General features: G+C 35.1%; 1 protein-coding gene across 1 annotated transcript in view; it reads left to right on the forward strand.

Moving 5' to 3' along the window:
- The window catches only part of LOC150094212 (AFG1-like ATPase), a 299,001-nt gene that overhangs the window by 51,995 nt on the left and 219,301 nt on the right, over positions 1–27,705 (forward strand). Inside the window, exon 4 of the mRNA XM_090411886.1 lies at positions 22,609–22,710. Coding sequence (XP_090268012.1) covers positions 22,609–22,710 — 102 coding nt within the window. The remainder of the gene's footprint in view (positions 1–22,608; positions 22,711–27,705) is intronic.

A 27,705-nucleotide genomic window follows, 5' to 3' on the forward strand; every position in this document is an offset into this window, starting at 1 on the left:
GCCATATTAACTTTGCTAATTCTGTTTTCTTTCGTATTCAATTTACTATTTTCATTAAAAATTGTGCATGTTTCACATTTCAGTAAATCTAAAATGTTTTACTTGTTCTTTAGGGATCTCCATTCAGTGCAGTTAGTGTTTTCAGTGTTCTTGCTTGTTTTATTAGTCTTCATCTTTTTATTACTGATTTTTCATTCTGAATTTATTACAGCTGTTATTCAATTCAGTTAGCAAATTCTGCAGGCTTCCTGGATTTGCTTAGGAGTAGATTACCTGCATAGAGAGCTGAATTGAAAATCTCCAGTTTCGATATATTAGGCCATAATGCCCCTTTATTTTATAATGCAACCCATATAGATAATGAATAACAGAAGTTTGCATCATTGTCTCACACCTTGTTTAACATCAAGTTACAACTTGCCACACTTAAAACTCAAATGCAGACTATGTATTGCTACTATTTACTCAGTATAACTGTAGTATTTTGAACAGCTTTTCTCTTGGCAACTTGTTATATACCTTTTTTCATCATCATCAAAAAATTCCTGCCATTTACCCTCAAGGGGTGTACAGGATATGATAGTACTACATGAAAAAAATTACATCATTACTAACTTCCTATCTACAATTTTCATCCAAATCAGTCTGTTACTTGTCAAGACTCCAGATCTTATATTTCTATTGTCTAAGGCATTTTGTACCATATCAATCCACCTATATCTTGGTCTTCCTCTGGGTTTCAGATCTACAAAACTTAAATCCAGATCTCTGTTATATTCCCATGATTTCTCAGTTATTTGTCTTAAAGTGAAAATATGATCCTGACAACACAACTGCTATCTGAACCCGGCTTGTTTTTCTCCAATTTCCCTTCTGAAATTTTTCTTAGCTTATTTTAAAGTATGCTTGCATAAAGATTATCTGGACTATTCAGTAAGGAAATTCCTCTGTAATTCTGACGTTCAGTTTATTTCTCTTTATAGTGAGTACAATGAGAGCTCTACTTCAGTCCTATGGAAATGATCCTGTGATTAGGTCATCTGAATTTTGCAGTATGGTAGCTGCTGTAGAACTTTTATACTGCATGTTTGAGGATTTCTGGTCAAATATCTATTCCATTTGCCCTTCCACATTTCAGGTTTAGATGTTTTTTTTTTCTACCTGATATATTACTTATGTAATTATGTACTCCTGATTCCATTCTTCTTGACTGTTTCTTTTTTTTTACCACCATTCTGTCACTTCTTATTTTTCAGTAATGTTTCAAAGTAATTACTTCAGACATCTTTTCTATTGTTACAAAAGTCTTTACATTTTTTTTAAACAGCGCTTTGCTTTCTTATGTTTTTCTTGCAGAGTATATGTTGAGTTACTTGTTAAGAAGCTTCAGTGCTTTCTTCTTTTCCATGATTGTCTCTTTAACTTCCTAAGTTCACCATGGAGTTCTGATTTTTCTGTCATTGAAGGTAACTTCAGGTGCTTCCCTGGCTGAATCAATCAATGTTTTTACTGGAGTTTGTTACTGAGTCTCCAAGGGCTTGATTCGTTTCTTCATTTGTATTTTTCCTTGAATAATATTTGTATATTTTACTCTGTAGTTCACCTCTGAAAGCAGTTTGACTTTGATTTTTTTAAAAAATTTTCTGACACTTTTCAGTCATCATCATCAAATTCCTGCCATGTACCCTCAAGGGGTGTACTGGATATGACAGTACTACATGAAAAAATTACATCATTACTAACTTCCTATCTACAATTTTCCTCCAAATCAGTCTGTTACTTGTCAAGACTCCAACATTATCAGACCTTATATTTCTATCATCTAAGGCACTTTGTACCGTATCAATCCACCTATATCTTGGTCTTCCTCTGGGTCGTTTTCCTGCCAACTTGGCAGAGAACACTTGTTTTGCTAATTTTTCCTCTCCCATTCTGTTTAAGTGACCATACCACCTGAGATTAGCTCTGCTAACGCATTCCTGGATGCTGACAATGTCAAGTTCTTTCCTAATATCCTCATTTTTAATATGATATTGCCATTGATGCCATCTGTTCACACCTCTAATCTTTCTCAGGACTCTCATATCTGCGGTTTCTAGTCAGTATAATATTTAATTTTATCCTGCTAATAACTGCATGGTGATCAGTTCCTATTTCCCCCTGTATCTCTTCTGTTCTGAACTAGCATGAAAATATTGCTATTAAGAATAATGTAATTGAAGAATCTTCTTATTTCTTGTGTCTTCTCTCTAAGTGAATTTAAATTAAATTAAAGATGCCAAGAAATTATGTTCTTATTTAATCCTTTATCCAAGTGTAAGCAAACAGAGTTTGCACGTGAAGTATCTTCATGACCAGGCTACTTATATACGGTGGATAATGACTTCACATTAATTGTCTTAGTATCCCATAATGTAAAGCACACATTTTTTCAGCTGTGTATAATTCTGTGTATAATTCTATTATGGGAAGGACCACTACCGAGACCTGTTTCGACCTCTATTGAGGTTCTGTTAAATTACAGGGGATACCCCTCCAAAAACTCTTGAGTAATCAGCAAGATCGCTCTAAATCTCACTGAGTGACCCTGAAGGATCACTATTACACTTATCACTCTTGGCCTAACCTGAATCACTACAGAACAGGAAACTCAACACTGGTCCCATTCAGTGACAGGCAAAAACCAGCCACCAAGCAGAACTGTTCAATTCCCTAGGGAAGCAAGTAAGCAACACAAACATTATGAAATGTCATCAGTGGAAGCCAGACCCTAAAGAGGTACCTAAAGCTGAAGTAATGCAAAAGTCATATATTTCCCATATACAAGCAGTGAAAAGGTGGAACATCTTATTAATATACTCTGCATTAGAGGAAGTTGTTGAAAGTTTGTTTACTTGGTTATAAATTAAATTAATGCCAAGAAATTATATTCTTGTCTAATCCTTTATCCAAGTGTAAGCAAACAATGTTTGCTTGTGAAGTATCTTCAAGACTAGGCTACTTGTATATAGCAGCTGATGACTTCACGTTAATTGCCATAATGCAAAGCACATATCCTTTCAGATGTGTATAATATGGGATATATAAGACTTCTCCATTACTTCAACCTTGGTATCTCTTCTAGGTCTGGCTCCCACTGATGACACCTGAACAAAAGTCAAAACCAGTCTGGGTAGTGGCCTTTCCCAAAATACATGGTATTATACACACCTCAAAGGATGTATACTTTGCATTATGGGATACTAAGGCAGTTAATGTGAATTCATTAGCCACTATATAAATTCATTTTTAATATGATTATGCCACCAATACTATTTTCTCACTCTCAGATTTTTCTAAGAAATTTTATATCTGTAGTTTCTAGTCTTTGATCAACTCTTTTATTTCAAACCTGTCACATCTGTAATTTTAAATTGCTTTGAACAAACATCTAGTTGAGCATTTTGGGAAATTTCCCTTCTTCCATATAGTTGTGAAGATACTTCATGTGTAAACCTTGTTTACTTACACTTAAATGAAGGATTAAACAAGAATATAATTTCTTGGCATTTTCCCTTCTTCCATATAGTTGTGTAGATACTTCATGTGTAAACCTTGTTTACTTACACGTAAACAAAGGATTAAACAAGAATATAATTTCTTGTGCATTTTTTTAAATTTATAACCAAGTGAAAAAACTTTCAACAACCTGCTCTAATCCAGACTATTTTAATAAATAAGTGTTACAACTTTTCACCACTTGTATACTGGTGTCCAAAAGCTATGGATGAACTACATTTTTATCTGTATATGAAAAAATTTCATCATCATCAAATTCCTGACATGTACCCTCAAGGGGCGTACAGGATATGATAGTACTACATGAAAAATTTACATCATTACTAACTTCCTACCTCAAATTTTCCTCCAAATCAGTCTGTTACTTGTCAGGACTCCAACATTCTCAGATCTTATATTTCTATTCATCTAAGGCACTTTGTACCATATCAATCCACCTATATCTTGGTCTTCCTCTGGGTTGTTTTCCTGCCAACTTGGCAGAGAACAGTTCTTTTGCTAATCTTTCTTCACCCATTCTGTTTAAGTGGCCATACCCTCTGAGATTAGCTCTGCTAACGCATTCCTGGATGCTGACAATGTCAAGTTCTTTCCTAATATCCTCGTTTTTAATATGATATTGCCATTTATGCAATCTGTTCATGCCTCTAATCTTTCTCAGGACTCTCATATCTACGGTCTCTAGTCTTTGGTCAAGTGTTTTACTTCTGACCCAGCTCTCAGATCCATAAGTTAAAACTGGTTTGAACACTGTCTTGTATACTAATTTAGTGTTCTGGCTAATTTCTCTCTTATTCCATATGAATTTATTCAATTGACTGCCTACCATACCAGCTTTGTTGATTCTGTTGTCTATTTCCATATTTAATTTACCATCTTCACTAAAAATCGTGCCTAAGTAGCTGAAAGAAGTTGAAAGTTTATTTTTCACTTGGTTAGAGTATAATAAATTTAGTTTAATCCTTTATCCAAGTGTGAGAAAACAAAGTTTGTGCCTGAAAGTATCTTCAGGACTGGGGTAAGGAGGTACAACACCAGAACACTCCTTGCAAAGGTGGAGCAAGCTACCAGCACTCCTATCTCAGTATCTCCCATAATGCAAAACACATCTCCTTGCGGATATGTCTAATGTTATGCATTAAGGGAAGGGCCACAACCCAGACTAGTTTCGACCTTTATTGAGGTTTCTTCAGTGGGATCCAGGCCCGAGTGGAGATACCAGGCAGAAGCATTAGCAGGTCATCTCCACCTATAGGAGTTGCCATTATGCAGTTGCCTGAAGATACTTTCAGGCGCAAACTTTGTTTGCTCACATTTGGATAAAGGATTAAACTAAATTTATTATACTCTAACCAAGTGAAAAATAAACTTTCAACATCTTTCTCTAAATCCAGAGTAATTTATTAAAAAAGGGTGGCACACCATTTGGCAACTCCTATAGGTGGAGATGACCTGCTAATGCTTCTGCCTGGTATCTCCACTCGGGCCTGGCTCCCACTGAAAGGACCTCAATAAAGGTCGAAACTAGTCTGGGTTGTGGCCCTTCCCTTAATGCATAACATTAGACATATCTGCAAGGAGATGCGTTTTGCATTATAGGAGATACTGAGATAGGAGTGTTGGTAGCTTGCTCCACCTTTGCAACGAGTTGCCCTGGTGTTGTACCACTTTATCCCAGTCCTGAAGATACTTTCAGGCGCAAACTTTGTTTGCTCACACTTGGATAAAGGATTAAACTAAATTTATTAAGCTGAAATGTTTTACTTGTTCCACAGGTTCCCCATTCACAACACAGTTGACATTTTCAACAATTCTATCTATTTTCATTGTCTTTGTCTTTTTAATGCTGACCTTCATACCATATCAATTACAACAGTTATTCAATTTAGTCAGGGACTTCAGCTTTTCTGGTCGAATATCATCTACTCCTGCTGCCTTTCCACATTTCAAGCCTTTGATGGCTTTTCCTACTTAAAGTATGGATATGTAGTGTTTTTTACCACTGTGCTATCACTACTTGTTTCATTTAGCATTTTTTTTGAAGTAATTACTCCATACTTCAAGGATATCTTTTTCTCCTGTTTTCATGTCACCTTTATCATCTCTAACTCCTTTTACAGCACTCTCTCCTCCATTTCTAAGCTTCTTCAACAACCTCCAGAATATCTTACCACCTTCTTGATATTTATTTTCTATGTTCTTGTCAAAATCCTCCCATGACTTTTGTTTAGCTAGTTTTACACAGTGTTTCACTTTCTTACATTTGTGTCTGTATTCTCTAAGAGCAAAAGCTGACTTATTTGCCAGGAACTTTTGATATGCTTTCTTCTTTTCCTTCACTGCCTCTTTAACTTCCTGTGTTCACCATGGAGTTCTGATTTTTCTATTCTTGAGGACAACCTCACCACATGCCTCTCTGGCTGAATCAATCAGGGTTTTCTTCAAGGCTTGCCACTGAATCTCCAAGGTTTGGTTCTTGTTCTCAAACTCTTTCATCATTTTTTCTTCAATAATCTTTGTGTATTTTAGTCTACAGTTCACATCTGAGAGCTGCTCAACTTTTATTCGCTTTAAAACTTTCTTACATATTATTCTTTTCAATATGAAATTCAATTTTATCCTGCTCAAGAATAAATAGTGATCGCTTCCAATTTCAAATCCTCTGTACGCTCTGGTGTCCTGCACCAGGGAGAAAACATCACTATCAACAATAACATAGTCAGTGAGACTTTTCTTATTCCTTGCCTCTTCTCTCCATGTGAATTTGTGCACATTTTTATGTTGGAACAGGGTGTTAGTAATAACCAGTCCATGTCCTGAGCAGAAATCCAACAGATATTTGCCATTATTATTAGCTTTGCTCTTTTCTCCAAATTTTCCCAAAATATTTTTATATGTCTGACAGTCATTTCCTACTCTGCTATTTAGATCCCCAACAAGGACCAATTTTTTCTTTTTCATAGTGTCAGTTGCTCTTTCTAAAGCATCAAAATATTCCTCCACTTCTACCTTTGTAGAACCTTCTATGGGACCATTGGCACAAATAAGTCTCATTGTCCAGTTCCCCATTCTCATATTTTCCCACATCACTCTACCTGAGACTGCCTGCCATTCAAGAAGATTAGCCTCGTATTTTGTGTTGAATACTATGGCTACTCCTTCTTTTCCTTGATTGTCATTTCCTGAATATAACATTTTGTATTTATTTCTCAGAAAGATCTCACCAGTTTTGGTCTTTTTTGTTTCAGTCACCCCTATTATGTCGATCTGGTACTTATCTAATTCCTCAGCTAGCTCCATTTCTTTGCCATTCAGGCTTCTTACGTTGATAGTACCGATCTTTAACTCTGGTGATGTTGAGTTGGAGTTTATTTTCAGATTTGTTCCAGTAGCTGACTTTTCGCTGTTCGCCCTGGTTCCCTGGCGAAAACAATGGGGAGCCTTGTTTAACCGGACGATGCCCCTAGCCGGCATGAAATTTTATCATATTCTACCATCATTTTCTATATTGGTTTAAGCCAATAAGAATACAATTTGGTCGGCTAAATCCCAAATTGCCAGCCCATCCTCGTTCATTCAGTATCCAGGTAGATACTCAACAGGGTACACCACGAGAAGGTGAGGATTGGATATTAGGTCAGAAACTCTGGTCGGTTCTCTGCATTTCTATAAAGGCTATGTGGAGGTCTGCTCTCAGTTATACAGCTTTGACCCTTAAGCACTCCCTGAAAAAATTTCATTTTACACAAATTATGGACTCTATAACCGTGTTATAAATAATTATTTTAATTTCCCGATGTTTAAACCTTCATAATAAGGTCATCATCTGGAGTACACACATATATACAGAGTACAAGCTAAATTACATTTCACATAGTATGCTGAAGAGACAATGATTTGATCAACGGTTATTCTACTGACCTGATCTCTAGTGAAAATAAAATAAAATTACAATAAATTAACTACATCAAAGCTAATGTTCTATTTCAGATGACATCAGAGAAACATTCTTTCATATAGATAGTTCTGTTACAGTAAAAATAATGTCCTAATTTGACATGACAATTGTGATGTTAGATTAAAGATCCTGGATTACCTATGGTCCTATTTATAATTAACTCTTAGGGAGAAAGGTTAAGTGGGTAGAATATGTGCCTTCCATGTGCTTGTGGTTTTTAGACCATCATTATTGTTAAGATTAGGGATGATTGATAAGAATCTCACAGACCTCCTTAAATTTTTGTTCATACCATGTTTTGGTGTGAAGTAAGAAGCCCTGAACACTTTATATAGAATTATGGTCAATTCTATATAAAATGTTCAGGGCATGATCAGAATACAACTTGACCATAGTTATTATATTTAATGTGTCGTTTATGCTCATTTTTTCTGATAGGAATTGTGTATCCTATTTCCCCTATATGGGGTAAATTACAGGTGCAATAAATATGGTATACTCCAGGGTGGACCAGTGGAGGGAGTGGATCCTTGGATGAGTTGAGTAAGTTACTCAACTTACTCAACTCATCATGAAATCATCTAGTGATGTCTTTGGAAACATTACAAGACATCCAAGTTTGCAACTTTATTCCTCGGCAAAAAGAGCTTCCTTCAAACACAATTCGCTTAGCACAGCCTTTTCCTTTTATCCTGTTGAGTGCTGCCACACAATTCTTTTGCATGCAATTTGAAAATTGGAATGTGTACCCGCTTTCTTCTTGAAATCATCAGTTATACAAATTGCCATAAGCTGATTCATCTGAATTTGTGGTTGTAATCTTCAGAAATTGTGTTCCTGATTAGGTTTTGAACACCAGTATATATGAGAAAATGTGACTTCTGCGTTACTTCAACTTTGATATCTCTTCTATGTCTGATGCTCACTGATGTGACCTCAATTATGAAACCAATCTGGGCAATGACCCTTCCCATAATTCACCTGAAAGGATGTGTGCTTTATATTATTTGATACTAATTCAATTAATGCAAAGTCATTACACACGATATTATAGTATGCATAAGCAAATAGAAGAAATGAGTGGAAGGAGGATAATTATTATGGGTGATTTCAACTATGGTAACATTGATTGGAAGGAGGAGAGGACACATGGGAGGAAGGAATTGGATTTTATGCAATTATTAAGGGATAACTATCTGCGACAGCATGTAATGGAAAATACTAGAGGTCAGAGAGTGCTTGACCTAGTAATTGCATCTGAGAATTTGGCTGTAACAAATATGACCACGTTGCCACCAGTTGGTGAGAGTGATCATAGAGTCTTGACTTGGGAGGTGGCTAAAGGTGTGAAATTTACAATTAAGACAGGGTACATGTGGAATTATCGGGCTGGTAAGTATGACAAGCTTAGGAGTTTGATTGGTTCAGTGCCATGGCATGTAAAACTGCAAGGGGTAGATGTTGATAGTGCATGGGAGGCAGTTAGGAAGTGTTTGCATGAGGCAATAGCTGACTGTATACCTAGAGTCCGAATAATAAATCAAGTAGGGAGTTAAATGGATGAATAACACCATTAAGCTTATGCTGCAAAAAAGGAAACAACTATGGAGGGAATTTAAGGAGAAAGGTGACCGGCAGGCACATGAACGGTATAAAGTGCAGGCCAGAAGGATAACGAGTGTGGTAAGAAAAGCAAAAACGGATTATGAAAGAACATTAGCCATGCAAGCTAAAGAGAATCCCAAACAGTTTTTTTATATGTTGCAAGTAAAAGAAAAAACATATATGGCAGAATGATTTTAAAGAATGCTGATGGTAGGGAGGTAACGGAATCAGTTGATATAGTAGAATTACTGAGCGAGCACTTTGCAAGAATATATCATCCAGGTGGTGACATTGCAGGAATGTCACCACCTGGATGATATATTCTTGTGGTATCCTGTCAACGGCCTTAGCAAGGCCGTTGACAGGATACGACATGGAATTCTAATCAGTGAACTGCAGCATATGGGGATGGATATAGAGTTGGTAAGATGGATAGGTGGGTGGTTGATGGGGAGATATCAGAGAGTGGTTTATTCAGGAGTAGAGTCCAAAAGACGGCTTGTGACTAGTGGTGTGCCACAGGGTTCTGTTCTTGGACCACTACTTTTCAATTTGTTCATTAACGATATAGGAAAGGATCTGAGAGGAAGTGCTTATTTGTTTGCTGATGATGCCAAGTTGGTTAGAGCAATAGTGAGTGCACAGGATATCAAAATTTTGCAAGATGATTTGGATAGTATGGAGGACTGGGCTAAGGAAAATTGATGTCGATTTAATGTGGCAAAGTGTAAGGTTATGCATTTTGGGGTGAAAAGATTAGCAGCAGTATATCACGTTGGTGGAACCGTACTCCAGGAGATTGATGAGGCCAGGGATTTGGGAGTGTGGTGGATAGGGAGTTGAAGTTTAGGAGGCACATCGCAAAAGTGGCTAAATCAGCTCATCAAATCACTTGCTTGCTGAAAAATACTTTAACAGCAGAGACAAACAAGTTATTGTTCCTCTGTAACGAGCCTTGATAAGACCCCATCTAGACTACTATGCCCAGATATGGGCACCAGGGTTTCTTCTTGATGGGGAGGAGGTGAAGAGAATCCAGAGACGAGTGACCAAGATGATAGCAGGTCTATGGAATGAACCTTATGAGAACAGGTTGAAGAATTGTGGGTTGCAAAAATTGGTTGATAGGCGGAAAAGAGGTGATATGATTGAGACATTCAAATTACTAAAGGGTTTCTATAAGATTAACTCCGAAGATATTTTTGATAATAGGACTGGTGGTGGGAGGACTAAGGGCCATACATGGAAGCTGGGCAGGAATGTGGGCAAGGATGTTAGAGCTAGGTTTTTTATGTGGAGAGTGTAGAACAAGTGGAATAAGCTGCCAGAGTCTGTTGTGGCTGCTATGACTGTGAATGAGTTCAAGGCCAGGTATGATAGATACCGTGTGAATGTTGAATAGTTGTTCTTGACATGATGTTAGGGCCTCCCTCGATGAGTCTGTCGACTCTTTGGAGTTGCCCAAAATAATAATAATAATAATAATATACAAGTAGCCTAATCATGAAGGTATTTCACACACAAACTTTGTTTACTTGCACTTTGATGAAGGATTAAACAAGAATATAATTTCTTGGCATCTTTAACTTAATTTATAATCAAGTGAAAATTTTCTAACTGAATTTGTGTAGATCTTTATGTTTGAATATTGTTTTAGTAATGATTAGGCCATGTCCTGAACAGAAATAATTATCATTTTTTAATAATATTTGTTTTAGTTATATTTCTCTGAGCAGTGCATATTTTTATAAATAGGAATGCTATATGAACATGAAATGGAATTAGCCAAATTTAAAAACAACAACAACTGTAGATTGATATTCATTAGTATGAATTTTAATTAAGATTAGCTTTTATATTATGATTTCAAAGACCAAAAGGATTTACAAAAGCACATTGTACTTTCAAAAATATTTTATTTTATTTATTTATTTTTATGTGGTTTTTCACTCTCCTTCAGCCAAATGATTTATTGGTTCTTCATAAGAGGTGAAATTTTAAAGTTTATATGAGAAGAAGAAAGCCAAGAACAAGGAGAATTAATCTGATTTGAATTATTATTATTATAATGTCGTGTAATGTTTGACATAAGAACTGGGTTCCCACATGAAAATAGATTGTATAAAGATGAGGCCTGTGAAATGAAAATAAAGAAAGAAATAACTTATCATGAGTAACTGAACCCATCTTCATATCAAGTGATAACCATTACAATTGAAACATACTATTGGATTTTTAAGACCATGGATTTAATAAAACATTTATACATAATCATCTACTAGTTTCGCTAGTTATAACTGTCTAGCTTTGTCAAGACGAGAAAGGTTATGCCAGTATTAAATGCAAAAACAAGAGAATGTAGTAACGGTTTAAAACAGTTAGACAAATTGGAGAGAACGCATAACATCACATGCATAAAGCATGAAGACTTAGTTATTGTTGTTATTGTTATTATGAGTTCCTCCAAAAAATTAACTCCTTTCATCATAAAATTAAATTCACATTGGAATTGGAAAACAATCACCAATTACCCTTTCTAGATGTACTAGTTAAAAAACAAGATAACGGAAATATCAAACTTGCAATATATCATAAACCTACAGATACTGGACGTTATCTCCATTATACATCCAATCATCACTATGCACAGATACTGAGCATTATACATATGCTTAAAAACAGAGCCCAAAATTCATCACAGAGGAAAAAGACGTACTTGCTGAGTTTTCCCTTATATCAAAAACTCTATGACAAAATGGTTATCCTCAAAACATTATCAACAAATTCTCTATAGAAACAACCTCCAGCAACAACCTCTAACGACTCAGTACATATCATCCATCGTCATACCCTATGCTGGCTCAATCTCCACCAAAATAGCAAGAATCATGAAGCCTTTTAACATCAGAGTTGTTTTTAAACCTACCACAACTATAAGACAGTTATTATGATCACCTAAGGATAGCGTTGCTTTCTACAGCAGGCGTTTATAGCATACCATGTACGTGTGGACTTACCTATATAGGCCAAACTTCAAGAAGCCTAGAAATTCGAAAGAAGGAACATGTCGGAGATGTCAGTCATAATAGAACAGTCACCTCAGGGTTAGCTCATCATTTCTCAACTTCTAACCATGCAGTAGATTGGGATAATAGTTCCATGCCATATATCGAAGAGGATTATAGATGTAGAACCTTTAAAGAAGCTGCAGTAGTCCTATGAACAGGAAATAACCTCAATAGAAACCAGGGAATAATATTAAAAGACGTGGAAAAATCTGTTAAAATCATTAAGTTTAGCAGAACTTAAGTTTACATGAAAAATTATAAAACACGACTTAATAACAATAACTAAGTCTTCATGCTTTATGCGTGTGATGTCATGCGTTCTCTCCAATTTGTCTAACTGTTTTAAACCATTACTACATTCTCTTGTTTCTGCATTTAATACCAGCATAACCTTTCTCGTCTTGACAAAGCTAGACAGTTACAGCTAGCAAAACTAGTAGACGATTATGTATAAATGTTTTATTAAATTCATGGTCTTAAAAATCCAATAGTGTGTTTCAATCTTAATGAAAAAGACCAAATAATAACTTTCAGTATGATAACCATTGCATTCCGTTTCAGAAGGAAGTGAACTGTTGCACATACAAGTCTAAAGGATGCTATTCTGGGATATATAGAAGAGAATTTGGAGATTAAGGTAGTTAATATTAAGATAGTTAATTACAGGATAGTCAGTGATTTCTGGTATCTGATCCTCATATAACCAAACCCTCAGTTAAACAAGCCCTGAGATGGATTATCATGTCAACTGATTTCTGTAGCAGCACAGTGTGACTATACATTCAGTTATTCTTAGCCCACCTCTGGTACAAAATGCACTATAGGTTTTGCAGATAATCTTTTGTGGTTGAGAGCAACATAAAAAAAAAAAAAAGTTAATCTATATCATCAATTAACTGACCAGAAAATTGATTACTTAGCAACTGGATAACTGAGAGAGATGATTGTGCTACTATTAAGAATTCTATTAAGAAATAAATATTTACAAATTTTTTTTTCCCATCAAAATTAATCACTAATGTTGATTCCTTTTGTGAAAGAATAGAATTTCATCTATTATAGATAAAATGAAAATTTACAGTACTTGATTAAATTTATATTATCAATTCCTATTGGCAATAGCCTTCTTAATTTATCTGGTAATCTGACAATGCTAGAGACATTTGTCATGTCTTCAGCATTGTCAGATCTTACATTTCAGTCTTCTAAGATATTACTAACTGCACTAACCTTTTCTCTCTAAGTGACCATATTAACTTAGATTAGCTCAGCTCACTCATTCTTGAATGTTAACAAAGTTATTTTCTAATAAATTTATTTTTAATATGATTATTCCACCAATGCTGTTTTCTCACTCTCAGATTTTTCTAAGAGATTTTATATCTGTAGATTTTATATCTAGTCTTTGATCAACTCTTTTATTTCAAACCTGTCACATCTGACAAATTGCAAACATCTAGTTTAGCATTTTGACAAATTTCCCTTCATCCATATAAATTTACTCAATTTACTTTCTGCCATACACGTTGCTAATTCTGGCTTTTATCATCACTATAAATTATGCATAAATAACTGAAATGTTTTACTTTTTTCATAGGTTCTCCATTGAGATTGAAGTAGATGTTTTCCATGTGCATATGTCTTTTCATTATTTTATCTTTTTTTATTTCTCATTTTCAAACCATATTTGTTACAGCATATATTCAGTTTAGTTAAAGACTTGTACTTCAGCACCTCATATTATTTTCAAAGTACTGGTCAAGTCATCAGTCAGTTTGTGATTTGTGATAAAGGGAACTTTCTCAATTATGAAATGGCATGAAGCCTGTTGGCTCTTATTTCAGTAAATGAAATGATATATTATTCATACCAAAATGATATTTCAGCATTCCCATACAATATTAAAACAAATGTTTCTTCTCATTCCATCCATCTTCCTTGATGTAATTAGTTCTGTTAACCACCATTGCCAAATAATATTTTATAAACCTAGTTTTTCTTACCAATAGGATGATAAATATCCCACAGTCTTCTGTGTTTGTCAATCGTACTATTTCTGTCCTAGTTTGTCTTTTTTTTTTTTTCAAGAGGAAAAGATTACTATCTTCATGACATTGGCCAACTGAAATTGATGAAACCATTTCTATCCACAAGGCATTGTTTCTATGTAACTATGTTACAGAGGCATTCAGTTGTGTCTTAAGCTTCAGAATTTTCACATGTAATCAAATCTTTAAATATTAAATTAAATAAGACAAAAGAAATTCTTAAAAAATAATTCTTAAGTTTTGGGTTTGTTTTAATAACAACTTGTATGTGAGAATTCATTATGTTATTGTGGCAAATGATTACGTATTTTCAAATTCCACTTCATTTCTCAACTTTATAGCAGCTATCAAAATAGTGTATATTTTGTGATGTTTAAATATTTATTCTTCTATGTTTTTCTCTGTCTCCTTTAGGAATTTTGTTTAGTTACTTTTAACCACAGTTTAGCCTTTATACATTTCCTTTATATTTACTAATGCATGTTCCGATTTACTATCCATGGAATATAGATACAAATTTTTCTTTTTATGGATTATTTCTTTAACACTGTGAATTCACTGGTTATACAGAATATTAAGGTTTCTGACATGGTGTTTATTCATGTGAATATTATATGGAGGATTGTTGTGGTCATGACTTACTGATTATAGTAATGTGGTAATTAGACTGATGAATAATGGTTATGTATAAATATTAATGCAGGATTAATATTAATTTATTATTCATATTTTTTTTGTTATAAAGATATGTGCTGCCTGGACTGAAAATTATAAATCAAATCACAGCGATCTCTTTCTCTCTCTCATTCAACCTTCAAATAATTACATTTCAGTTACCTAGTATACAATGGTTTTGATTTGTAAACAAGAGGCTGCTTCAAATTGATTTTGATTTACTCATTTCAAAAATGTTAGTAGTTCCTTTTTTTTTTTTTTTTTTTTAACTGAATGAATCACTATAGTATGGCACCAAATTTTAACTGATTCCCATTAATCTGTTCACCACTGTGAATGGAATAATGGGAATAATCACTTGAAACACAACACTTGTTAATTATTCTTATATTTCATGTTGAATTTCAGTAAAGTAATGATTAATGCATTGGACATTATCTATTCCTATTATTTCATTCTTCACCACTAGATAGTATACATAGCACCAATCTGATAGCAATCTATGCATCAGGATGCTTCCAAACAAGCTACTAAATATGCTACCATTTAATATTCTGGATTGTGTCTGAATGTGGATGAAGTCTTAGTGTGGTAGATGTGATGGGCACTGTTGAGACCCTGCATGTAGAGACTGAGTTCTCGCTTTCTTTTCGTGGACATGTTTGCAAGTGTTTCATATCCCACTACATGTCCATATTCTTTATTTAACACTGCTTCCCCATTAACCATGAAATACAACATGAAGGTGTATAATTATTGTGCCATAAAACTTTCCCACAAAAAAAATCCACAAAATAGAAATCCCCAAAACATTTATCATAAAACAGAAACAACAGCAATACAAAAAAAAAAAAAAACATCAGTGATACATGAAAAAAAAAATTGCTTCTGCATTTATTTCATTAATATCTATGGCCTTAACACTAACGTAGGTGATGTACGTCACTACTTATGTTCATACAAACATGACCTGTTATTCTTAACAGAATCTCAACTTGCAGCAGTAACAGCTACTGTTCACCTCATCCAAACTGCACTTTTACGTGATTCTTTCCGTCGTAAAGAACAGTACTTTGTACATTGGTCAGATCTGACATCTGATGTCAGGGAATGCCAAACATAGAGAATCGCCTTCTTTTTTGATGTACTGTGGATCCAAATTTCCTTAATGAATATTGTATCATTTGTTTGCTGTGTTTATCATTCTCCAAATAACCAATAGGAGTCACTTTTTTCATTTCCTAATCTCAGTCCAAACACATAAACTATGAGGTCAATATCTACTGATCAAGCATGAAAGAATACCAAGGTATTTACTATTAGCAGTGACCAAATGCAAATTGTCTATCTGTCTACCAAAATACACCAAATAAATCTATCTCACTGTTCTGTCAAATCTCGACCTTTTCTTAACAGGTTCTTCCAAATATACCATAGATATTAGTTCTCATCATTCTTCTCTAAAATCAACTTTAATTCAAATATTTTTGTAGCATTTTATTTCAGTTTGAAGCAGAGCATGATGTACATGAGCTGGTACATGAGTTATTTGACATATAGCTACCTGATATCCACCCTTTTTCAAACTTCGTTGTACCTATGAAATTACCATATTTATTCAAATATAAGTACAGTAATTTCATGTTTTTCCTCAAAATTAAAGTTAAATGGTGCGAGATATATGTAGGGATTTTCGGAAACTAAAGTTTTTCAGGAAAAAACTTAATTATAAATTGACATTTATAATTAAATTTTCGGTATTCATTATAATTTTAATTGCTGGCATAGCCTCCACATCTCATTTGGTATAGACAAAGCTGTTTGGTCAGAAAGGCCATGGTTTGATTTCCGTCCAAGTCATGAGGAACCTTTATCTGTTCAACTAAAGGTGAGCTAGCCGGTCTCATATGTACGTAGAGGGGTTTTTTTTTGTTTGGAAACATGAGTGTTTCATCTCTCAGAACAGACAAATCAGCCATGTGAACACACACATTTACAGTCATAAAATACATATACTTAATCCTTCGTTAAGTGGGCTCAACCCATCCTAACTGATGGACGTGGGGGGGGACCCCATATGAATGAATAAATAAATTGCTCACATTATTTATTAAAGGAATGCATTTTTTTAATTATCAACATTATTTACATGATCGGCTGCTCACCTTCATCACGTGATATATTTGAATCTTTAGAAACAATGCGTCTGTAATTAAATGGAAACAAACAGTTTCATTATTGCTTGTCCTTTTATCATTTCGGAATCATAAGATCACCATGACGTAAAAAAAAACTGAAAATGGGTATGACTTACCAAGAATCTCCTATTCACTCTCGCTACTTCCAGTCTCGAGAGCAGTTTCCTTGTGTGCATTGTCAGTCTACCCAAATAGCATAATTTTTGTTGCCATCCAGGGCATTAGAAATGTTTGTTTTTAAAAAAAAAACTCTTGGCAAATATTTCTGGCAAAATCATTTCCCGCATTCTCAAAATCCAGTTCACAACAGTTCTAATAATGGTCTCTTAATCTTCTCTGCCAGAGTCAGGACATAGCTGTCATAGAGCCATTTGTACATAGTCTCGAATGGTTTGTTGGCTGATACATCCAAGGGGTGTAGACAAGATGTAAGGCCACCAGGAATAATGGCCACATCAGTTTCACATCCAAAAGTTTTTTACTATTTCTGCCATAACATGCACTATCTGCCATTCACTATCACTAAACTTTTTTTCATGTGCGAGGTATATGCAAATTTTTTTTTTTTTTAAAGTAAAATCAGAGGTGTGTGAGATATACGTGAGGGCAAGTTATATTTGAGTAAATATGGTAATAATTCTGTCCATATTTCTAATTTTACCAATTATCTAAAGAATAAATCTCTATCCAATATGGGAAAAGTCAGAAAATTTATTGTTCTGTCTTCTATTTGTAGTTTTACCAATTATAACATCAAATCCATATTTAACATTGAAAAAAAACTAGGGGTAAAAGTCATTCATTCTGGTGTGCATTATTACAGCTTTATGAATTATTTGACCTCTGTCTACCTAATGTCAGAAAAGTCTGAAAATTGATTGTTGTGATTTTCATTATTTGTAATTTACTGATTATTTGAGCACCAAATACTTAATTAAGATTGCAGATAACATACATCATTCCAATTATGCTCTTTGCAGGTATTACTGAATATCAAAACTTCCCCACCCTAACATCCAGTTATTTCAAGAAAAAACTGATTCCTCCCAATTTTTTTTTTCTCCTTCATGAAGCAGGAAGCATAACTTTAAATAAAATAATCTAGAAGTTTTTCCTTACCTCTACTTAATACTCTTATAATTTCCTTTAGTCTCATCAGCCTTTCTAAATTAATCTCATGTTGCTGTATATGTACACCCTCCGTCCAAAAAGAAACCGAACTTTTGATAGAAAATAAAACACAGGCCAATTATAATTATTCGAATCATTTATTTCAATCAATATACTCTCCCTCAGCTTTGATACCTCATTTGGCATGGTCAATTAATTCGTTAAATGAGTTCTTTATGTCAGTTTTTGGGATACTGTTGAGGGTCATGGTTACTGCTGCTTGAACATTTTGAATGGTGTCGTATTGCTTTCCTTTCATCAGCAAATGAAGTCAGGGGAAGAGAAAGAAGTCACGTGGTGCTAAATCAGATGAATACGGTGAGTGATCCAACACACAAACTTGGTTTTTGCTCAAAAACTGTCTCACAATGTTCGAATGATGAGAATGCATTATTGTGCAAAAGTGATCAGCATCATGATATTCATGCCGTACGTGACGAATTCTAGCTATCAATCGCTTCAAAACTTCGAGATAAAACTCACCATTGATCGTTTGGCCAAGCAGAATGAATTCTTTGTGGATAATGCCCTTGGAATCGTAGAAACAAATCAACATTGTCTTTACTTTTGACTTCTCCAAGCGACTTTTTTTCGGATGCCCCTCTTCACAGACCAATTATAAGTATTCAAATAATTTATTTCAATCAATATACTCTCCCTCAGCTTCGATACAGCGTTTGGCATGGTCAATTAATTCACTAAATGAGTTTTTTATACCAGTTTTTGGGATACTGTTGAGGTTCGTGGTTACTCTGGCTTGAACATTTTCAGTGGTGACATCACTTTCCTTTCATCGACAAATGAAGTTGGAGGAAGAGAAAGAAGTCACATTGCTAACACACCCAAGAGAAAGAAGTCACAGGTGAATATGGCAAGTGATCCAACACACAAACTTGGTTTTTGCTGAAAATCTGTCTCACAATGTTCGAACAATGAGATGGTGCATTATCATGCAAAAGTGACCAGCTGCCTGCATCATGATATTCATGGCGTGCGCGACGAATTCTTGCTATCATTCGCTTCAAAACTTCGAGATAAAACTCGCCGTTGATTGTTTGGCCAGGCAGAATGAATTCTTTGTGGATATTGCCTTTGGAATCATAGAGACAAAGCAGCATTGTCTTTACTTTTGACTTCTTGAAGCGACTTTTTTTTTTTTCGGATGCCCATCTTCTGGTGGTCTCCACTCACTCTGGCACTTTGTTGTAGGCTCATGCTGAAAACCATGTTTCCTCACCAGTAATGATCGTTTCATGGAAGTTTGAGTCCTTACGAGTGGTTTTAATGAGGTCCTTATAGTATTCAATTCTATACATGTTTTGGTAGTCTGTCAACTTGTGGGGGAACAAATCGCGAATTCAATTTACGAAGGCACAAACTCTCGGTCAACATGTGGTGTGCACTTGATTTTGGAATCCCCAATTCATCTTCAATCAATCTCACGAATAATTTCGGGTTTTCTTTGATGAAATCGTGCACTTTTTTGATGTTAACTTCGCTCAGTCCAGTTTTTGCATGGCCCACCTTTTCGTCACCTCAAGCATCTCACAACCACTTTGAAATCGCTTAAACTACTCATAAACCTGAGTACAGGATAAGCATTCATCACCATATGCTTTTTGAAGCATTTGATGCATTTCGGTAAAACTTTTACCAAGTTTAACACAAAAGTCAATCGTAGCTGTCTGTTTGAATCTCATTTTCCGACTGTTTGTCAAAACACACTGTCACTCTTGGCACTATAACTCGGCTTCTAGTGAAGCAAATGTCATAAATAGTTGATACAAGTTGAAGGTTGCCGCTTTCGACAACAAAAAGATACAACATGTAGCGCCACTATTTTTTTTCCATTTTCAAAAAGTTCGGTTTCTGTTTCTATAGAGAGTGTAGTTATGAATTGTATTTGTTCAGTCTATGTAGACATCCACCTCTGATACATTTAATTCTATTGTGAAAAATTGCTTTGTTGTTTATAGCACTTTCTGGCACATGTATATGTGTCAGTAGCAGAGGATACCTGTTACCACACATTTTTTTATTGAGAATCAATAATACCATGTTCATTTTACTAAAAACATTTTTGGTTCCTCAGGGATCTAATTTAAAAGTTAGTATCGCACCCCTCCCCCCTCGACCTAATCCTGTTGTTCTCTTGTTACTAACAAGATAATAGAGAACTTTCAAAATGAATTTTGTTTTCTAGCAATTGATTAAATACCTTGAATTTGAGCTGAAATCATCCATATTGATTTGAACCATGCACAAATAAATAAGTAAAGCTCATGAGTTATTATTACTCCATTTGTAAAATCACTCATTTCAGACAGAAATTGGAAGCAAATATGCCAGTGGTGTCAGCAGCAGCATCTGATTAAAATACTGAACGTGAAAATAAGGTACTGTAGTCAAATGAATACAGATTTATGTTGTTTTATATAAATACAGGAACTGCTATGAGGACAATCACATTTGGTGATAGACCTAGTCATGGCAGCATCTGTGGAGCCTTATTCTCATTTACAACTAACAAAAAGGAATTATTACTTCAGATTATCCAATTAGATATTGTTCTCACACACAAATAGAATTATTGTCATTTCAACATCATACCTGTTATGACACATGGAACTCCAACCATGATACTGAGGTAGGATTTCTAATTTTCAAGACAGGCAGCATTGTGAATATTTATGGTGTATTAGTTTCATCATTATCTTTCATCCATCCCTCCCTATCCAATCTCACTCTCTGTAGTGATAGTTGGTGTTACAGGTAACCCTCATATAATGCAGTACATATTCAATGCGGTTTCGATATAACAAATTCTACAAATTGTAACAACCCTTTATCTTTTCATATATTTTCACTGCGCAACTTAAAAATCAAATTTTATCTTCGTTAAATTTGTGTCTGTCCGTATAGTGCATGTACTCATAAGTAGCGAATTTATATTAGTGGAAATATTCTTTACCGGCAGCATTGTGAATATTTAGGTGTATTAGTTTCATCATTATCTTTCATCCATCCCTCCCTATCCAATCTCACTCTCTGTAGTGATAGTTGGTGTTACAGGTAACCCTCATATAATGCAGTACATATTCAATGCGGTTTCGATATAACAAATTCTACAAATTGTAACAACCCTTTATCTTTTCATATATTTTCACTGCGCAACTTAAAAATCAAATTTTATCTTCGTTAAATTTGTGTCTGTCCGTATAGTGCATGTACTCATAAGTAGCGAATTTATATTAGTGGAAATATTCTTTACCATGCACATACGTCAATTGCTTACCATATAAAGTGTTTATTGTTGAAAATTGTCTTCGCTTTCTGCCAGGAAAGTGCATTAAAAATCATAAGTGTGTTAATCTCAAGCTGAGCACTTTATTTTCTGGTGAGTTATATACATAATTAATATATAATGCTTTTTTATGTAAAAATTTTATTTTTATTGTAATGGCCAATTTCAACAATATTGCAAAAGAGGGCTTTTACGATGTGGTTGAAAACGAAATTAGTAAATTAATTGATGGGGAAATAGATTTAAATGAGGAGAAACTGATATAATTAATAGATGACGTTGAACCAAATGGTGGGGAAAGTTCTGCCGAAGATTCTAATTATGATGAATCCTTTAAAGAATTCAGTTTAAAGAAATTAGTAGAAGGATTGGACTTGGCAAGAAAGTTAGGAAGTTATTTTATGGATAATAATCCCTCAATGGAGCTCCGGAAAATTCACGAGACAATTGGATATTTGTTTAGCTCCATATTATGAACTTAATAAAAATTGCAGTATAGTGGTAAGCAAGGTCTTATTACTGACTTCTTGATAACTAAGCCAGCCGAAGTATGCAATGAGAATTATACAAATCATATACAAGAGAATCAAGTGATGACGACGTCCAGCCACTCATAAATAAAGAACATCTACGAAATGTTATTTTTGAAGACAGTGATGACGATTAAAATATGCATTATATGCAATGAAGTTTACATACAATTTGTATTTTTATTTGTTTCATAGTTTATATGTTTTCTTAACTTATATGAATTACCTGAATTAAATAAAAATATTTTTTTTTATTGAATATGTCATTGTTGTTTATATAATTAAAAAAAAAAACGATTTCAGAACATAACCCTACTTTTTCTATGTGATCTGAGTCGTCTCACATAACGCAATTTATATAACACGGCATTTCTGTGGAACCTAACATCCGCGTTATACGAGGGTTACCTGTATTTAGTTATAAAATTAGTAGTCTTTTTTTTTTTTTTTTTTAGTATTTTATATAATATTTACATATAATTATCTAATTATAGGATGTGGGAAAACAATGTTGATGGATTTGTTTCATGATCACTGTACGGTGGAAAGGAAAAAGAGAACACACTTTCATTCTTTTATGCTGGATGTTCATGCTCGTAAGTAATTGTGAGAATATAATATTTATTTGATATACATTACTTAGAGAAAAAACAAACTGGAGAATTGTTTCTCTTAATAGCAGATACTTTTCCACTAGATTAACTAGTGACCATTGATTGAATAGTCACTGGCTGCTTAAGAAGGGCTTATCAGTCATCTTACCTGTATAAAGTTAGCTTATACGAGGGGTACCCAAAAAATAAACGGAATCTGAACTTGGCATGTATGCATCTTCTAGTTATAGATCATGCTGCTAAGCATTGTGAGTTTTCCATGCCAGTGGTAAGTGGCATCATTCTCTGCGAACTCGTTCATTGTTCTGACTTCTTTTTTCTTAGTGTTTACAAGTAGGGTTGGTGATTTTGTGATGTCTGACCACAAGGAATAGAGAGCATGAAATTTTGTTTTCTTTTTGGTAAAACTGCAGCTGAAACTATGTTATGCTTTGGCAGGCTTTAAGGACAACTTTAAGCTTTAGGTAAAATGTAGGTCTTTGAGTGGTTTTTCTCATTTTAAAAATGGGAACATATAAGTTAAAGACCAGCCATGATCTGGCTGAACTTATGAAAACATCGAAAAGGTTTGCCAGGCAATCAATGAAGATTGTCGAATGACCGTCTTCATTGATTTCTTTATTGATTTATTTGTCTCTTCACTCTGAAGAGACAACTGTGTCGTGGAGTTTGTGCCAGCGAATTTTGGATTGGCAAATGAAATGGGCGTCTCCTAAATTTGTGCCTTGTTTGCTCACAGAGGATAAAAAAAAAAAAAGTGTGAATGTTTGCTGCGATTTGAGGGAGCAAGTTCTTAATGACCAGGACAAAACCGGGGATGAGTCTTGGTGCTATTGTTATGATCCAGAAACAAAGGTATTTTCCATAATGTAAAAACAAATTTCCTAGGAAATGTATGCTGTTATACATTATGGTGGGAGGTCACTACCCAGACCGGTTTCAGCCTTTATTGAGGCTTCATCAGTGAGTAGCTAGACCAAATTAATACCAAAGGGCATAGCGAAAAGAACTTTTATACTCTGCTATAGTGTAGTGGTTCAAATCCCACCATGGGCATGGATGTTTAAATGTCAACAGCACATACCACCGTGGACGGTGGTATGTGCTGTTGACGTAGATGAAGGTAGTTGTGGTTGGTGGCTTGGTAGAGATGGTGAGTTGTAGATTAGGTACCCTCCCACGATTGGTCTTTGGACTCCCTGGAGGTGTTATGTAATAATAATAATAATAACAATAATAATATTAGATTTGCAGATATTAGTTAGGCTTTTATGGAACTGAGGAGCCTTGTGCATTCTTTTCACTGTCAGAGTATTGACATGGGAACCAAGGTACTAAAAATCATTTACTTCTTCAAGAAAGTGGCCATTTAACTTAAAGGAAGTAGAATTTATACAGTTCCTAAGAGATAAGGAGAAGCATTTAAACAATACTTAAATGATGTGATATCAGAATGTGTTCCGAGAGTTCGAAGAATAAATAGAATAGGAGTCAAATGGATGTGTAATCTTATTAAGCAAGTGTTAGTAAGTAAAGGACGATGTGGAAGGAATACCATTTGCATAAGGATAACATCCGTTATGAACGTTATAAGCAGCAGGCTAGAATAGTCACCACTGTTGTATGGAAAGCAAAGTCTGATTCTGAAAAGAAACTGGCTCTGTGTGACAACCCACAAGAATTCTGTCAATATGGTGCAAGTAAAAGAAAGAATGAATATGAAAGAATAACTCTTCTAAATCCAGATGGCGTGAATGTTACAGATGCAGAAGAGGTTGTTCAGTTGAGTGTCCATTTCGTTAAAAGTTATCAACCTGGTGAACGCAACATTGAGCTCAATGTTGCGTTCACCAGGTTCAACTAGATGAAGAAGCACAGATGTGTGAGACCGAGGTATTAGAGCTGTTGCACAAACTGAATAAGAATTCAGCAATAGGGACTGATGAAATATCAGCACGTGCTAAAAGAGTATTCAGCTGAACTGGCCATTCCTTTGGCCAGGATGTTTAATGTGAGTCTCAGAACTGGGAAGATTCTGCAGGAATGGAAGGCATGTATGGTAATTCCATTGCAAGTGTGGTGCAAAGACCGATGTATCCAACTATCGACCAATTAGTATCTCAGGAGTGATGGTGAAGATTTTGGAAAAATTTGTTAGGGCCCATATTCAGAAATGGGTTGACAGTGAATCTCTACTTTGCAATGAGCAACATGGGTTTACTAAGGGAAGGTCATGTTTTAGCAACTTGCTCGCATTCTATAACAATGTTACCATTGAACTAGACAAGAGGAATGGATACACCATAGTACTTTTGGATTTTGCTAAGGCTTTTGACAGAATACAGCATGGCAGACTGCTGCATAAATTGGAGAAAATGGGTCTGGGTTATACAATATTAGCATGGATAAGAGGATGATTGAACTGACAGATATCAAAAAGTGGTATACGGGGGATCTGAGTCTGCTAGGTCAGCTCGATGGGGTAGTGACGACTCAAACTGTAGGGCTGGCTGCCACTACAGTGAGACATTGTCTCATATAGCCCAGCATTGCTTCCACACTAATGGGGTCTGCATGCAAAGGCAGGACGCCGTGGTCTCCATTCTGAACAACCGCTTTAAGAACAAAGATTGGGTGACCATGGTGGAATCACATTATAGGACCTCCGCAGGTTTGGGTAAGCCAGACTTAGTGATTAAAAGAGATGGTGATGTTTGGGTAGTTGATGCCCAGGTGGTGGGAACAGGGCACCCACTAGCCTTTAGCCATAAAGATAAAGTGGACTACTATAAAAATAACTAAGATATAGTTAGTAAAATACAGGAGGAGCATGGGGCAACTCCGAGGCTTACCAGCGCCACCATATCTTTACATGCCGTATGGAGCGCAGATAGTTATAAGGACTTAAAACAGCTTGGGCTTACGCAGAAGGATATAAAAGTTCTTTCCTTGACGGCCCTATAGGACACACTCATGGCATGGCGTTGCCACTAGAGAATGACTACAATGATAACTAGAACAGGCATAGGGTAAAACACTTGTAAAGGCTTAGGCCTATATTAAGTATGGACAAGATGTCTGGACGTGATGTAAGGGTAGTACTGCCTATAACCAGTACAAAAAAAAAAAGTGGTGTACCACAAGGATCAGTGTTTGGTCCACTGTTATTCAATCTGTACATTAATGATATTGAGAAGGATTTGATAAGTGACATACAGTTATTTGCTGATGATGCAAAGATAGATAGGGTAATCAGGAATACTGCTGATATGCAGTCTTTGCAGAATGATTTGAATAGGCTGGAATTGTGGGCATGGGAAAATGGGTATCAGTTCAATGTCAGTAAATGTAAAGTCATTCACTTCGGCATGATTAGATATCCAATATCGTATTATATTGGTGGGATTAGGCTAGAAGAAACAGATGAGGCCAGGGATCTTGGAGTGTTAATAGATAGGAAGTTGAAGTTTAGGGGCCATGTGGCAAAGACTGCAAATACAACTCAAAAGATAATTGCAATGCTGAAACGAACATTCGCATTGTAAAGATAAGAATGTTATTTTGCTTCTTTACAAGGCCTTGATAAAACCTCACTTGGACTACTGTGTGCAGGTCAGGTCTCCTAGTTTCCATTGTGATTCTGATATATTGGAGAGAGTACAAAGGAGAGTGTTAAAAATGATATCAGGATTGTGGAATACTGATTATGAAGACAGATTGAGAATTTGTAGACTGCAGACACTAGCAAACAGGAGAAAGAGTTATGATATGATTGAGACTAACAAACTTCTGAAAGGGTCATACAGGATTTCAATTGATGGAATTTTTCAATTTATGGATGGTGGTGAAAGAACAAGAAGGCGTCCTTGGAAGCTGAGAATGATGGCCACCAAGAAGGGTGTGAGAGCTAGATTTTTCTCTCAGAGAGTGGTGCATGATTGAAATGGATTGCCATTGGATGTGGTACATGCAACCAGTGTGAATGAATTCAAGAATAAGTATGACAGCTGGTGTGTGTAGTATGTGGCCTCCCTCGATGAGTCTCTGACTCCCTGGAGGGCTCTCTTAATAATAATAATAATAATTTACTTAAATATAAAGAGCCAATAGGCTTCATTTCGGCGATATAAATGTTACCATGAAAAACCGAAATTAGAGAATGTCAATATTCTCCGGTGAATGTCGACACATACCAAATACGTTGGTCTTTCACTGACGTATTTGGTTATATTATTATACATTCGAACCTTCTCCGGTATATGTCGAGAAGCACAGATAAGTTCTGTGGGGGACGAAACGACAAGCCGAGAAGACACAGCCAGAGAGAAGCGACAAAAACGGCAAATGCTTTGTTCTCTCTCGCCAAATCTTCTGCCGCGATTGAGCTCACGTGGCATCTATTTGTTAAACTCTCGAACACTCTGCTGTTTGTCAGTCTTATGCAAGGTTTGCTGGTGCGTGCAACGTTTGCTTATTTTTTATTTTTTTATCCGATACCGTAATTTATAATGAATGGCTACTGCAGTGAACCGTGATCTTTTTTTTGAAAAGTTACGGGCATTAATTGCGAGTAAACGAGAAGACAATTGTTTTTATTTTTCTCAAGGAAAGTACTCTAAAATACTTTCTGAAGTGATTTCTGCTAAAACTAAGTGCAGTATACCTTTGGATTATAGATGATTAAAACGTTTTGACATTTTAAAAATTAATGATGAAGAGAAGTTAATTGTGCCATTAAAACCAGGAGAAACAAATATACAGTATTATGTTACCAATAATGAATTGTTCAGTATACTATCCAAAACTCACATCAGAATAGGCCATGGAGGAAAAACATGTATGCTTAAAGAATTGCAAGTTAAATACAAAAATATTACATATGAAGTTGTAATGTTGTATTTAAATTTATATAAACAATGTCAAATGAAACATGGTGCACCTAAAAAAGGTATTGTTGTGAAACTAATGGTTAGTTTG

This window comes from Typopeltis vanoorti, chromosome 22 (assembly GCF_054136105.1).
Source record: "Typopeltis vanoorti isolate ZY-2024b chromosome 22, IOZ_Tvanoo_1.0, whole genome shotgun sequence".
NCBI classification, from domain to species: domain Eukaryota; kingdom Metazoa; phylum Arthropoda; class Arachnida; order Uropygi; family Thelyphonidae; genus Typopeltis; species Typopeltis vanoorti.